A 13,780-nucleotide genomic window follows, 5' to 3' on the forward strand; every position below is an offset into this window, starting at 1 on the left:
TTAGTTTAGTTAAATTGTATTTTAAAACAAAAACTGAAAAACAAAGCCTTTTTTCAGTGTCAAAGAGCAATAACTCAGAAACGGTTTATTACTTGTTATATTTTATATAACAAAAATGAAAATCATTAGTCAGCAGAAACGGAAAAAAATTAATTCAGTTATTGCTTTTGAACAAAGAAAAAAAGTACTACCTTGTTTTAATTTTTTTTTTAAATTTAAACTCAAATACACTAATCGTTTTTGGGTTTTTTTCAATTTCCATCTACAAAACTGAAATTCAATGACCAAAAACTACACTGACTAATGACCAACTTGACAAAAAGATGCGTACAATTTGATCTCTTTAAAGAACAATATTTTATAAATAAATGTTTTATAACTGTACAGGACATCATATACACAAATTATCCATATGTAAACAATTGTGTTGTCTGAACAAATACTCCTGGAAGGTAACTTTAAGGCTGGTGACACTGAAAAATACATGCAAAAAACAAAACAGTTACATATGTATCTATCCACTTCTTATGCATGAACAACTTGTGGACGTCTGCATCTTCATCATATTTTTTTGTGAGTACAGTAACCTCTTAACATCTAGTGAAATGTTTTTTAATTAAACTAGAAACCAGATTTTGTAACAAATGTAGACCTACTAGATGTGATTTAAATGAGGCAAAGTGTAAATATCACATCACTGTACAACTCAACGTTTTGCTCAATAAATCTCAGAGGCAACTTAATCCTGCAAGGTTCTGTAGACTCTTAACAGGATATTGGAAAACATCTTGGAATATGTTGAACAGTATTTGTTCTTCTCCATCTTTACTCTATCTTCTTTTTAGCAGCGCTGAGGATCTGGGCCAGCAATACGCAGCTGAAACAGGCTGACACAATGTAGCTTGCAGTCGCAAGGGAGTTTCCTGTATCCTGCAAGAAAAAGTGAAAATTCACCTTTTTAGTGACAACCATAGCTAATGAGCGTGCATAATGTAGAACTTCATACCTGCAGGGAGACACAAACGAGGCCAAGTGATGCGGCACATGTCAAGAACACTGACAGAGGCGACAGCTGACCTGTGTGGCCGTTACGATAGTTAGTTCTGGCCTGGAAAACCTGGAAACAACAATACCAGTAAGTCATTCCTTCTATTGTTTTACATTCACTCTAGACATTAGAGCACACGCACCGTATGCCCTCACCTTGCTTGCAATTAGTGCTGCCAAACTGGACGAGTGCATCGCTGAGATGATTTGTGCAGGGGCATACAATCCCAACAGGATGAGTGAAATCGCATAAACTGACACAAACAACATTCCTGTCAAATAAACATAAAGAAATAAGAGTGAAACAATGTGATCATGTTAATCATTTGGCAATGAGTGAATACTGCCACTAGGTGGTACTCCTGCTTAGTGACCACTGAATAGACCACATTATTGTTTTAGGACCTTTCTTGAATGCTCTGACATGTTCAAAGCAAGTTTAAGAATCCCACCGATAGAAGAAGAAGAAGATAAGGAAAATGAACAATGAATGAAGTTTGTTACCAACAGAAGACTCGGTCTGTCAAAATGAACATGTTAATATGTATGAATCCATCATCATTAGTAATCTTTATTTTTTTATTTACACAAACTCAGAATGACTCAAAATCGGCATGCATGTGCAAATGGGAAGTTGATGCAGTAGTAAAGAAGCAAACGAGTCCATATGGAAGATGCTAGACAGCACATTTGCTCTACCAATGGGAAATTTGAGGACCAAAAAAAGCATGAAGGAATAGCCGAGTAAAATATGACACACACACTGCAGGAAAGAGCTTTCCTTTTACAGAATAACTTCCATTTTTAAATTATAGGGACGGCGTGGCGAAGTTGGTAGATTGGCTGTGCCAGCAATCGGAGTGTTGCTGGTTACTGGGGTTCAATTCCCACCTTCTACCTTCCTAGTCACGTCCGTTGTGTCCTTGGGCAAGACACTTCACCCTTTGCCTCTGATGGCTGCTGGTTAGCGCCTTGCATGGCAGCTCCCGCCATCAGTGTGTGAGAATGGGTAAATGTGGAAATACTGTCAAAGCGCTTTGAGTACCTTGAAGGTAGAAAAGCGCTATACAAGTATAACCCATTTATCATTTATCATAACACAAAAGGAATAACATATAAAATGGATGAATATTTGTTGAGAAAAACTGTTTTTTGTTAACATGAACATAATGTCAACATGGTTATTAAACACCTTTAAGTACATATATGTATATCCCCTTCTTTCTTGACTAATTGCACATAAAACATTTAATGCCATTAATATAGATTACAAATGATGTTTAATTGTGATTAATTTGATTAAACCTGTTAATAGTTTGACAGCACTGGTATAGAAAGAGGCTAATTGCGATTAATAAATATTAATCTATAGTTAATCTGTGATAATTGTATTTTTTTGGACCATACAGCTATTAATCATGATTAATTGAAATTAATCCACAGTTAATGTGATTAATCAGATTAAACATGTCATTAGTTGGACAATCTTAGTATTGTAACATCCATCCACTTTCTACCGCTTGTCCCTTACGGGGTCACGGGGGGTGTTGGAGGCTATCTCACACCCTGGACAAATCGTACAGATTAATTCAAATTAATCCACAGTTAATCAGTGATAATCTCATTAAACATGTTAAATAATTTGGCAGCCCTAATACAGACACAGAATAATCTTGATTAATCAAAAAAAAAATGTAATGGTTTGACAACCCTATACGATACAGATTAATTGTGATTAAACTAAATTAATTCTCATTGAGTCTGTAATTAACCTGATTAAACATTTGAATTGTTTGACAGCCCTAACTATGGAAACGGATTAATCGTGATTAATCAAAAAATTCACGATCTGATTAATCTGATTAAAAATGTTAATAGTTTGACAGCCCTATACGATAGAGATTAATTGTGATTAATCAAAATGATTCACATTGATTCTGTGATTAACCTGATTAAACATGTCAATCGTTTGACAGCCCTAGAATAGAAACAGATTAATCCTGTTTAATCAAAATGAATCCATAATAAATCCATGATTAACCAGATTAAACATGTTAATCATTTTACAGTCCTAGTATAAACAGATTAATTGTTATTAATCAAAATTGATTCTGTGATTGACCTGATTTTAACATGTTAATCGTTTGACAGCCCTAGTATAGAATCAATCAATTGTGATTATTCCACAATGAATCTGTGATCAGCCTTATCAAACAGGTAATAGCTTGCCAGCCCTAGTGTTCTAGTATTTGCTAACCTCTGATGGTGTCTCCACGATAATGCAGAATAAGGAAGACAATCATTGCTGTCTGTGTCGTCAGGAAGAGCCTTTCCCCCCAGGCACTGCAGACACATGGAAGACAAGCACAAAAGGCTGTGGGCTCTGTACCGAGGATGTCGCTGTGGCTTGTGCAGCCCTTTGAGACACTTGTGATTTAGGGCTATATAAATAAACATTGATTGATTGATTGATTGATTGAAAAGGTATGTAACACTATAACTCAATAAGGAACATGTCAAACAGACAAGTGTGTCTTTAAACATGACCAGACCTGTGACAAGGTGATTCTCAAACTGTGTGGTAGGCCAAAGAACCACTTGATTAAAGTACAGTGTTTTATTTTCTTATATTAAAACACAGTGTTACTGTTCAAACTGAAGTGGCCAAAAATATTAAATATACTTGTTAAATATAACCTCTGTCTTGTTTTAATGAATACTTAGGCTTACTACGCTACTGTATTTTAATGTTGGTCATATTGATGGTACTTGGTATGATGGGTGTTTTCTGAGGTGGTACTTGGTGAAAAAAGTTTGAGAACAATTGATCTATTGATTCACGCTTGACTTACAGCTGCAGGTATTACCGGCAACATCACCCTGGTAAAATAATCGCCTAACTCATTTTTTCCAAGTTTTTAAGAAAACAAAAAAACTTCACCAAAAGTTTAACAAATAACATATATTGATAATTTCACTCTACATGGGTGTACCAACGGATTGGAATAGTAATAAAACTGTGTGTAATTTATGCAACTTAAGGGAAATAAATACATTTGGCAATTTTTTGAACATGCCTTTATGATTTAAGCAATATATGGTACTTATTTTGAAGGTGTCTAAATAAGAGTCACACAAGCATGCCATAAACATGATCATGATGTTACTTCATAGTGTCATTAATGTTCATGACACTCTTATGTAGACACCTTCAAAATAAAGTGTTACCATATCATGATTAAGACACAAAGGCATGTTCAAAAAATTGCCCAAGTCATTTATTTCTCATAGGTCCTTATCTTAAAGGGGTAAAATCACATGATCTGATCAACTGAGGATGTAGGTGATTTTACTATAGCTGACCGGCATCATGAGGAGATGATTTAGACTAAAACACTATTTCGACAAAAAATGACTATGGCTATATTACTTTAACAGTGTGACAAATAGCCTAATAAACATTCCAAATGACAATTGCTTTAACATTTAATGCTCTGTTCCATTGACACCTAGAAGAGGTATTACTTAAACAAAATGTACTGTATATCATACTAGCTTCCGTTTGCCGTAGCACAGAACGGCACTGTATCGCCATTATAAATGGTTAGTAGTGTAAATGTACATACAAAAGAGGGAAGTTGTGGGCCATGGCGAACAGGACAGGTCCAGACGAGGCGTAAAGTTGCAGCAGGACGCAGGCCAGACTTAAGCCGTCTGCATTCCTTCTCCATAGAATCTTGAGCAGCTGCAGCAGTTGTGCTGCAGCAGAGGAATAAACAGAACAAAATTACTTATGAATACATTATTAGTGCTGTAGAATTGTACTTAAACACTACTTGCGATTCCAACAGAGATATTTTTTGCCAAAAGTTGATGGGGAAAAACTGTGAATTACTAACTTGAACTCTACTTTATGCATATGGAAATGCATAAATATGCCTGGTGGGATACATCATGATCATCTGCAGACATACTTCTCCCACTTGCTGCCCATTTACAAACCATTTCCATATGAGTTGGGAAATTGTGTTAGATGTAAATATAAACGTAATACAATGATTTGCAAATCATTTTCAACCCATATTCAATTGAATGCACTACAAAGACAAGATATTTGATGTTCAAACTGATAAACTTTTTTTTTTTTGCAAATAATCATTAACTTTAGAATATGATGCCAGTAACACGTGACAAAGAAGTTGGGAAAGGTGGCAATAAATACTGATAAAGTTGAGGAATGCTCATCAAACACTTATTTGGAACATCCCACAGGTGAACAGGCAAATTGTGAACAGGTGGGTGCCATGATTGGGTATAAAAGTACATTCCATGAAATGCTCAGTCATTCACAAACAAGGATGGGGCGAGGGTCACCACTTTGTCAACAAATGTGTGAGCAAATTGTTGAACAGTTTAAGAAAAACCTTTCTCAACCAGCTATTGCAAGGAATTCAGGAATTTCACTATCTACGGTCCGTAATATCATCAAAGGGTTCAGAAATTCTGGAGAAATCACTGCACGTAAGCAGCTAAGCCCGTGACCTTCGATCCCTCAGGCTGTACTGCATCAACAAGCGACATCAGTGTGTAAAGGATATCACCACATGGGCTCAGGAACACTTCAGAAACCCACTGCCAGTAACTACAGTTGGTCGCTACATCTGTAAGTGCAAGTTAAATACTCTCCTATGCAAGACGAAAACCGTTTATCAACAACACCCAGAAACGCCGTCGGCTTCGCTGGGCCTGAGCTCATCTAAGATGGACTGATACAAAGTGGAAAAGTGTTCTGTGGTCTGACGAGTCCACATTTAGAATTGTTTTTGGAAACTGTGGACGTCGTGTCCTCCGGACCAAAGAGGAAAAGAACCATCCGGATTGTTATAGGCGCAAAGTTGAAAAGCCAGCATCTGTGATGGTATGGGGGTGTATTAGTGCCCAAGACATGGGTAACTTACACATCTGTGAAGGAGCCATTAATGCTGAAAGGTACATACAGGTTTTGGAGCAACATATGTTGCCATCCAAGCAACGTTACCATGGACGCCCCTGCTTATTTCAGCAAGACAATGCCAAGCCACGTGTTACATCACGTGGCTTCATAGTAAAAGAGTGCGGGTACTAAACTGGCCTGCCTGTAGTCCAGACCTGTCTCCCATTGAAAATGTGTGGCGCATTACGAAGCCTAAAATACCACAACGGAGACCCCCGGACTGTTGAACAACTTAAGCTGTACATCAAGCAAGAATGGGAAAGAATTCCACCTGAGAAGCTTAAAAAATGTGTCTCCTCAGTTCCCAAACGTTTACTGAGTGGTGTTAAAAGGAAAGGCCATGTAACACAGTGGTGAACATGCCCTTTCTCAACTACTTTGGCACGTGTTGCAGCCATGAAATTCTAAGTTAATTATTTGCAAAAAAAAAAAAAGTTTATGAGTTTGAACATCAAATATCTTGTCTTTGTAGTGCATTCAATTGAATATGGGTTGAAAAGGATTTGCAAATCATTGTATTCCGTTTATATTTACATCTAACACAATTTTCCAACTCATATGGAAACGGGGTTTGTAGCTCGCTGTTTTTGTGTTAGCTTATTTTGCAATGGTTGTCGTTAGCTTCTTCGAGGTGTTCCCTGGTGGTGGCTAATTAACTAGTTAACTATTGACCACTGTTCGATTGGGGATTATAATGAAGTGTGTTTATTGCGTAAAGGTATGACACATGGTGAAGTCTGTGTGTGTACAGTGTTGATGTCATCACTATGCCTTGGGTCAGCATCAAACAGAACACCACTGCGTGTTGTCAATAGACACAATCACGCACTGATCGAACCATTGTCGCGTCCAAACTCAGCATTAATAAAGTACATATCTAGTCTTACCAAAAACCACGTCCAAAAGAATCCACACTCCGATGATTTTGTTGAGGACAAACGTCGAACAGGGCACTACAAAAAGACAATAATAGTTGTCACGCGGGAAAAGCTACAATTAAAGTGCAGACTGCACTTGAACGCAACACTCAGCATGTTTAGTCTACACACGTGCAACTTTTAAAGCAAATCGGACATGAAAGAAACAAGAACACATGGATGACCTCACCGTGAAATCTGGAGTTGATGAAAAACTCCACGTAACATTTCTCTGGCATTAAATGTGCGACCAGGAAGTCTTTGACGGGAGACATGTTGACGAGCCACCGACTACCACGAGGGGAGGGGTCAAGGGCTCCCTCGAACTTTACATGGACTGATGGGACGTCTCTTGTTGCATCTTGTATTTCTATACAACATCCTTTCAAGATTCATACATTGGACAATTAGACTTGTCCAGGGTGTACCCCGCCTTCCGCCCGAATGCAGCTGAGATAGGCTCCAGCACCCCTCCGCGACCCCGAAAGGGACAATTGATTGATTGATTGATTGAAACTTGTATTAGTAGCTGGTTGCACAGCGAAGTACATATTTCGTACAATTGACCACTAAATGGTAACACCTCAATAAGTTTTTCAACTTGTTTAAGTCGGTGTCCACGTTAATCAATTCATGGCAAGCGGTAAATAAATGGATGGATGGATTTTAAGTCCACAGGAGCATTTTTTTTTTATTACAAAAACTAGTTTACGCTGCGGTGTGAACAATTTCCGGTGTCAAAAACGTAAATGTCACCATGCAAATAAGGACTTTTTAAATTTACATTTTGACTGTGGCGAATGGATAATAGGTCCAAGTTGATGGAGAATATATTACATTTTAACTTTTTTATTTACTTAATTTATTTATTTAATAATGTTCACATCACATGTATTCCAACTAAATTAGCCAAAAATGACCAAAAAACCCACAAAACGGATGAAACAAATTGATCAAAAATGCCAATAGGATCCCACAATGATCTTAATATAAACTGTCGCAATCCTTTCTGTCAGATGTTCAATGCTGTAGGAAAAAAACCAACTCAAATAAACCTCTGCAAAAAAAAATAAATAAATAAAATAAATGTATATATATTTACAATATATAAAGTATATATACATATATACACACACATTATATATATATATATATATATATATATATATATATATATATATATATATATATATATATATATATATATATACACATATGTATATATATATGTGTATATATATACATATACATATGTATATATATATATATATGTACATGTATGTATGTATGTATATACGTGTATATATATACACACACACACACATATATATATATATATATATATATATATATATATATATATATAAACACACTTCATTATACACACACACACATGTATATATATATATATATATATATATATATATATATATATATATATATATATATATATATATATATATATATATATATATATAAACACACTCACACACATATATATATATATATATATATATATATATATATATATATACATGTGTGTGTGTGTATAATGAAGTGTGTTTATATATATATATATATATATATATATATATATATATATATATATATATATATATATATATATATATATATACATATATATATATATATATATATATATATATATATATATATATATATATATATACATGTGTGTGTGTGTATAATGAAGTGTGTTTATATATATATATATATATATATATATATATATATATATATATATATATATATATATATATATATATATATATATATATATATATATGTGTGTGTGTGTGTGTGTGTATAATGAAGTGTGTTTATTGCGTAAAGGTATGACACATGGTGAAGTCTGTGTGTGTACAGTGTTGATGTCATCACTATGCCTTGGGTCAGCATCAAACAGAACACCACTGCGTGTTGTCAATAGACACAATCACGCACTGATCGAACCATTGTCGCGTCCAAACTCAGCATTAATAAAGTACATATGTAGTTTTACCAAAAACCACGTCCAAAAGAATCCACACTCCGATGATTTTGTTGAGGACAAACGTCGAACAGGGCACTACAAAAAGACAATAACAGTTGTCACGCGCGAAAAGCTACAAAGTGCAGACTGCACTTGAACGCAACATTCAGCATGTTTAGTCTACACACGTGCAACTTTTAAAGCAAATCGGACATGAAAGAAACAAGAACACATGGATGACCTCACCGTGAAATCTGAAGTTGATGAAAAACTCCACGTAACATTTCTCTGGCATTAAATGTGCGACCAGGAAGAATACACAAACCCCGTTTCCATATGAGTTGGGAAATTGTGTTAGATGTAAATATAAAACGGAATACAATGATTTGCAAATAATTTTCAACCCATATTCAGTTGAATATGCTACAAAGACAACATATTTGATGTTCGAACTGATAAACATTTTTTTTGTGCAAATAATCATTAACTTTAGAATTTGATGCCAGCAACATGTGACAAAGTTGGGAAAGGTGGCAATAAATACTGATAAAGTTGAGGAATGCTCATCAAACACTTATTTGGAACATCCCACAGGTCAACAGGCAAATTGGGAACAGGTGGGTGCCATGATTGGGTATAAAAGTAGATTCCATGAAATGCTCAGTCATTCACAAACAAGGATGGGGCGAGGGTCACCACTTTGTCAACAAATGCGTGAGCAAATTGTTGAACAGTTTAAGAAAACCCTTTTTCAACCAGCTATTGCAAGGAATTTAGGGATTTCACCATCTATGGTCTGTAATATCATCAAAGGGTTCAGAGAATCTGGAGAAATCACTGCACGTAAGCAGCTAAGCCCGTGACCTTCGATCCCTCAGGCTGTACTGCATCAACAAGCGACATCAGTGTGTAAAGGATATCACCACATGGGCTCAGGAACACTTCAGAAACCCACTGTCAGTAACTACAGTTGGTCGCTACATCTGTAAGTGCAAGTTAAAACTCTCCTATGCTAGGCGAAAACCGTCTATCAACAACACCCAGAAACGCAGTCGGCTTCGCTGGGCCTGAGCTCATCTAAGATGGACTGATACAAAGTGGAAAAGTGTTCTGTGGTCTGACGAGTCCACATTTAGAATTGTTTTTGGAAACTGTGGACGTCGTGTCCTCCGGACCAAAGAGGAAAAGAACCATCCGGATTGTTATAGGCGCAAAGTTGAAAAGCCAGCATCTGTGATGGTATGGGGGTGTATTAGTGCCCAAGACATGGGTAACTTACACATCTGTGAAGGCGCCATTAATGCTGAAAGGTACATACAGGTTTTGGAGCAACATATGTTGCCATCCAAGCAACGTTACCATGGACGCCCCTGCTTATTTCAGCAAGACAATGCTAAGCCACGTGTTACATCAACGTGGCTTCATAGTAAAAGAGTGCGGGTACTAGACTGGCCTGCCTGTAGTCCAGACCTGTCTCCCATTGAAAATGTGTGGCGCATTATGAAGCCTAAAATACCACAACGGAGACCCCCGGACTGTTGAACAACTTAAAGGCCTACTGAAGTGATTTTTTTTTATTTAAACGGGAATAGCAGATCCATTCTATGTGTCATACTTGATCATTTCGCGATATTGCCATATTTTTGCTGAAAGGATTTAGTAGAGAAAATCGACGATAAAGTTCGCAACTTTTGCTCGCTGATAAAAAAAAAGCCTTGCCTGTACCGGAAGTAGCGTGACGTCACAGGAGCTAGTATTCCTCACAATTCCCCGTTGTTTACAATGGAGCGAGAGAGATTCGGACCGAGAAAGTGATGATTACCCCATTAATTTGAGCGAGGATGAAAGATTCGTAGATGAGGAACGTTACAGTGAATGACTTGAGAGGCAGCGATGGACGTATCTTTTTTCGCTCTGACCGTAACTTAGGTACAAGCTGGCTCATTGGATTCCACACTCTCCTTTTTCTATTGTAGATCACAGATTTGTATTTTAAACCACCTCGGATACTATATCCTCTTGAAAATGAGAGTCGAGAACGCGAAATGGACATTCAGTGCCTTTTATCTCCACGACGATACATCAGCGAAATGCTTTAGCTACGAGCTAACGTGATATCATCTTGCTTTAACTGCATATAGAAACAAAAGAAATAAACCCCTGACGGGAAGTATAGATAGAAAATAAACAATACTATTAAAACGTGGACATGTAAATACACGGTTAATGCTTTCCAGGCTGGCGAAGGTTAACAATGCTGTGCTAACGACGCCATTGAAGCTAACTTAGCAACCAGACTGCACAGAGCTAGGCTAAAAACATTAGCTTTCCACCTACGCCAGCCAGCCCTCATTTGCTCATCAACACCCGTGCTCACCTGCGTTCCAGCGATCGGCAGAAGGACGAAAGACTTCACCCGATGCGTTTGGCGGCCCGGAGACGTAGGAAGTCAAGGTGAAGTCGGCGGCTAGCGCGGCTAGCGCTCCAACAAAGTCCTCCTGGTTGTGTTGCTGTAGTCCGCTGCTAATACACTGATCCCACCTACAACTGTCTTCTTTGCAGCCTTCATTGTTCATTAAAAAAATTGCAAAAGATGTCCAGAATACTGTGGAATTATGAAATGAAAACAGAGCTTTTTGTATAGGATTCTACGTGGTACCATAACTTCCGTTACTCGGACTTCATCACGCGCAAACGTCATCATACCGCGATGTTTCAGCCGGATATTTCCCGGGAATTTTAAAATGTCACTTTATAAGTTAACCCGGCCGTATTGGCATGTGTTGCAATGTTAAGATTTCATCATTGATATATAAACTATCAGACTGCGTGGTCGGTAGTAGTGGCTTTCAGTAGGCCTTTAAGCTGTACATCAAGCAAGAATGGGAAAGAATTCCACCTGAGAAGCTTCAAAAATGTGTCTCCTCAGTTCCCAAACGTTTACTGAGGGTTGTTAAAAGGAAAGGCCATGTAACACAGTGGTGAACATGCCCTTTCACAACTAGTTTGGCACGTGTTGCAGCCATGGAATTCTAAGTTAATTATTATTTGCACAAAAAAATTAAAGTTTATGAGTTTGAACATCAAATATCTTGTCTTTGTAGTGCATTCAAATTAATATGGGTTGAAAAGGATTTGCAAATCCTTGTATTCCATTTATATTTACATCTAACACAATTTCCCAACTCATATGGTTATATATGAGTTGGGACAAATGCAGAGGACAAATTTCACCACATCTAGTGTGTGTGTGACAATCATTGGTACTTTAATCTTTAATCTTAATATATATATATATATATATATATATATATATATATATATATATATATATATATATATATATATATATATATATATATATATATATATATATATATATATATATATATATATGGGGTGGGAGAAAAAATTGATTCGAATTCGAATCGCGATTCTGACGTTGTGCGATTCAGAATAGATTCTCATTTTTTAAAAATCTATTTTTTTTAAAAAATAATTTTTTAATTTTTTTTAAATTTTTTATTAATCAATCCAACAAAACAATACACAGCAATACCATAACAATGCAATCCCTCTTTGACATTATCATTAGACATTAAAATAAAAAAGAACAATAGTGTCACAGTGGCTTACACTTGCATCGCATCTCATAAACTTGACAACACACTGTGTCCAATATTTTCACAAAGATAAAATAAGTCATATTTTTGGTTCATTTAATAGTTAAAACAAATTTACATCATTGCAAACAGTTGATAAAACATTGTCCTTTACAATTATAAAAGCTTTTTACAAAAATCTACTACTCTGCTTGCATGTCAGCAGACTGGGGTAGATCCTGCTGAAATCCTATGTATTGAATGAATAGAGAATCCTTTTGAATCTTGGCAAAAATCTTACCCACACGATTATCAAATGTAATAGGAAAATTCATTCATACTGACCAAACTGGCTTCATAGAAGGTCGACAATCTTCAGACAATACAAGGAAATTGTTTAATGTTATTTACTATGCTAGAAGTCTCCCTTATGCCACAGCAGTATGTACTGCTGATGCGGAGAAGGCATTCGACCGCATAAACTGGTCATTTATGTTTTGCACATTACGTAAATTTGGATTTGGAGATAATTTTATACAATGGATTAAGATGCTTTATACAAGGCCCATGGCATCCGTCAAAACCAATAATCATATTTCAGAAGCTTTTTTGTTAAAAAGAGGAGTAAAACAGGGATGTCCTGCATCTGGATTATTATTTAATTTGGTTATTGAACCCTTAGCCGCAAAAATAAGAAGTGAAAATAATATTCATGGTATAAATATTGGCTCTTAGTATAATAAGCTATCGATGTATTGTGACGACATAATTGTTTTACCTGTCACATGTTAACTCCTGTCTTCTTTATATCAATAATGTCATCACTGAATATGGCTGTTTATCAGGGTATAAAGTTAATTGGAACAAATGTGACATATTACCACTTAATAAACACTGCAAGAAATTACAAGTTCAGAACTCAAAAATGTAATTGTATTGCATTATTATGGTATATATATATATATATATATATATATATATATATATATATATATATATATATATATATATATATATATATATATATATATATATATATATATATATGCATATATATATGCATATATATATATGCATATATATGCATATACTGTGTGTATATATATATATGCATATATATGCACATATATGCATATATATATATATGCATAAATATATGCATATATATACATATATACAGTATATATATGCATATATATATATGCATATACTGTATATATATGCATAT

General features: G+C 35.6%; 1 protein-coding gene across 2 annotated transcripts; it reads right to left on the bottom strand.

Moving 5' to 3' along the window:
• Nucleotides 1–339: 339 nt before the first annotated feature.
• Nucleotides 340–9,258, bottom strand: LOC133649707 (mannose-P-dolichol utilization defect 1 protein-like). Of its 2 annotated transcripts, none has more exons than XM_062046361.1 (7): nucleotides 9,197–9,258; nucleotides 8,981–9,046; nucleotides 4,674–4,806; nucleotides 3,305–3,390; nucleotides 1,204–1,319; nucleotides 1,007–1,117; nucleotides 340–930 (listed from the first exon to the last, which is right to left on the bottom strand). In XM_062046361.1, exons 1-7 carry the CDS (start codon nucleotides 9,243–9,245, stop codon nucleotides 826–828), a joined length of 666 nt encoding a protein of 221 aa, XP_061902345.1. In that variant the 5' UTR covers nucleotides 9,246–9,258; the 3' UTR covers nucleotides 340–825. The 2 variants fall into 2 exon arrangements, with proteins under 2 accessions (XP_061902345.1, XP_061902343.1); XM_062046359.1 differs by lacking the exons at nucleotides 8,981–9,046; nucleotides 9,197–9,258 and adding exons at nucleotides 6,928–6,993; nucleotides 7,148–7,431.
• Between the last annotated feature and the right edge of the window lie 4,522 nt (nucleotides 9,259–13,780).

Source organism: Entelurus aequoreus, linkage group LG05, assembly GCF_033978785.1.
Source record: "Entelurus aequoreus isolate RoL-2023_Sb linkage group LG05, RoL_Eaeq_v1.1, whole genome shotgun sequence".
Lineage (NCBI taxonomy): Eukaryota > Metazoa > Chordata > Actinopteri > Syngnathiformes > Syngnathidae > Entelurus > Entelurus aequoreus.

What these genes read in the sequence shown, in the direction of transcription:
- LOC133649707 (XM_062046359.1), bottom strand. Translation starts at nt 7,232, where the DNA reads ATGTCTCCCGTCAAAGACTTCCTGGTCGCACATTTAATGCCAGAGAAA. An exon ending in TCTTTTGGACGTGGTTTTTG is followed by an intron (nt 4,807 to 6,927) that starts GTAAGACTAGAT and finishes CCTCTGCTGCAG; the next exon opens with CACAACTGCTGCAGCTGCTC. An exon ending in TCGTTTGTGTCTCCCTGCAG is followed by an intron (nt 931 to 1,006) that starts GTATGAAGTTCT and finishes TTTTTCTTGCAG; the next exon opens with GATACAGGAAACTCCCTTGC.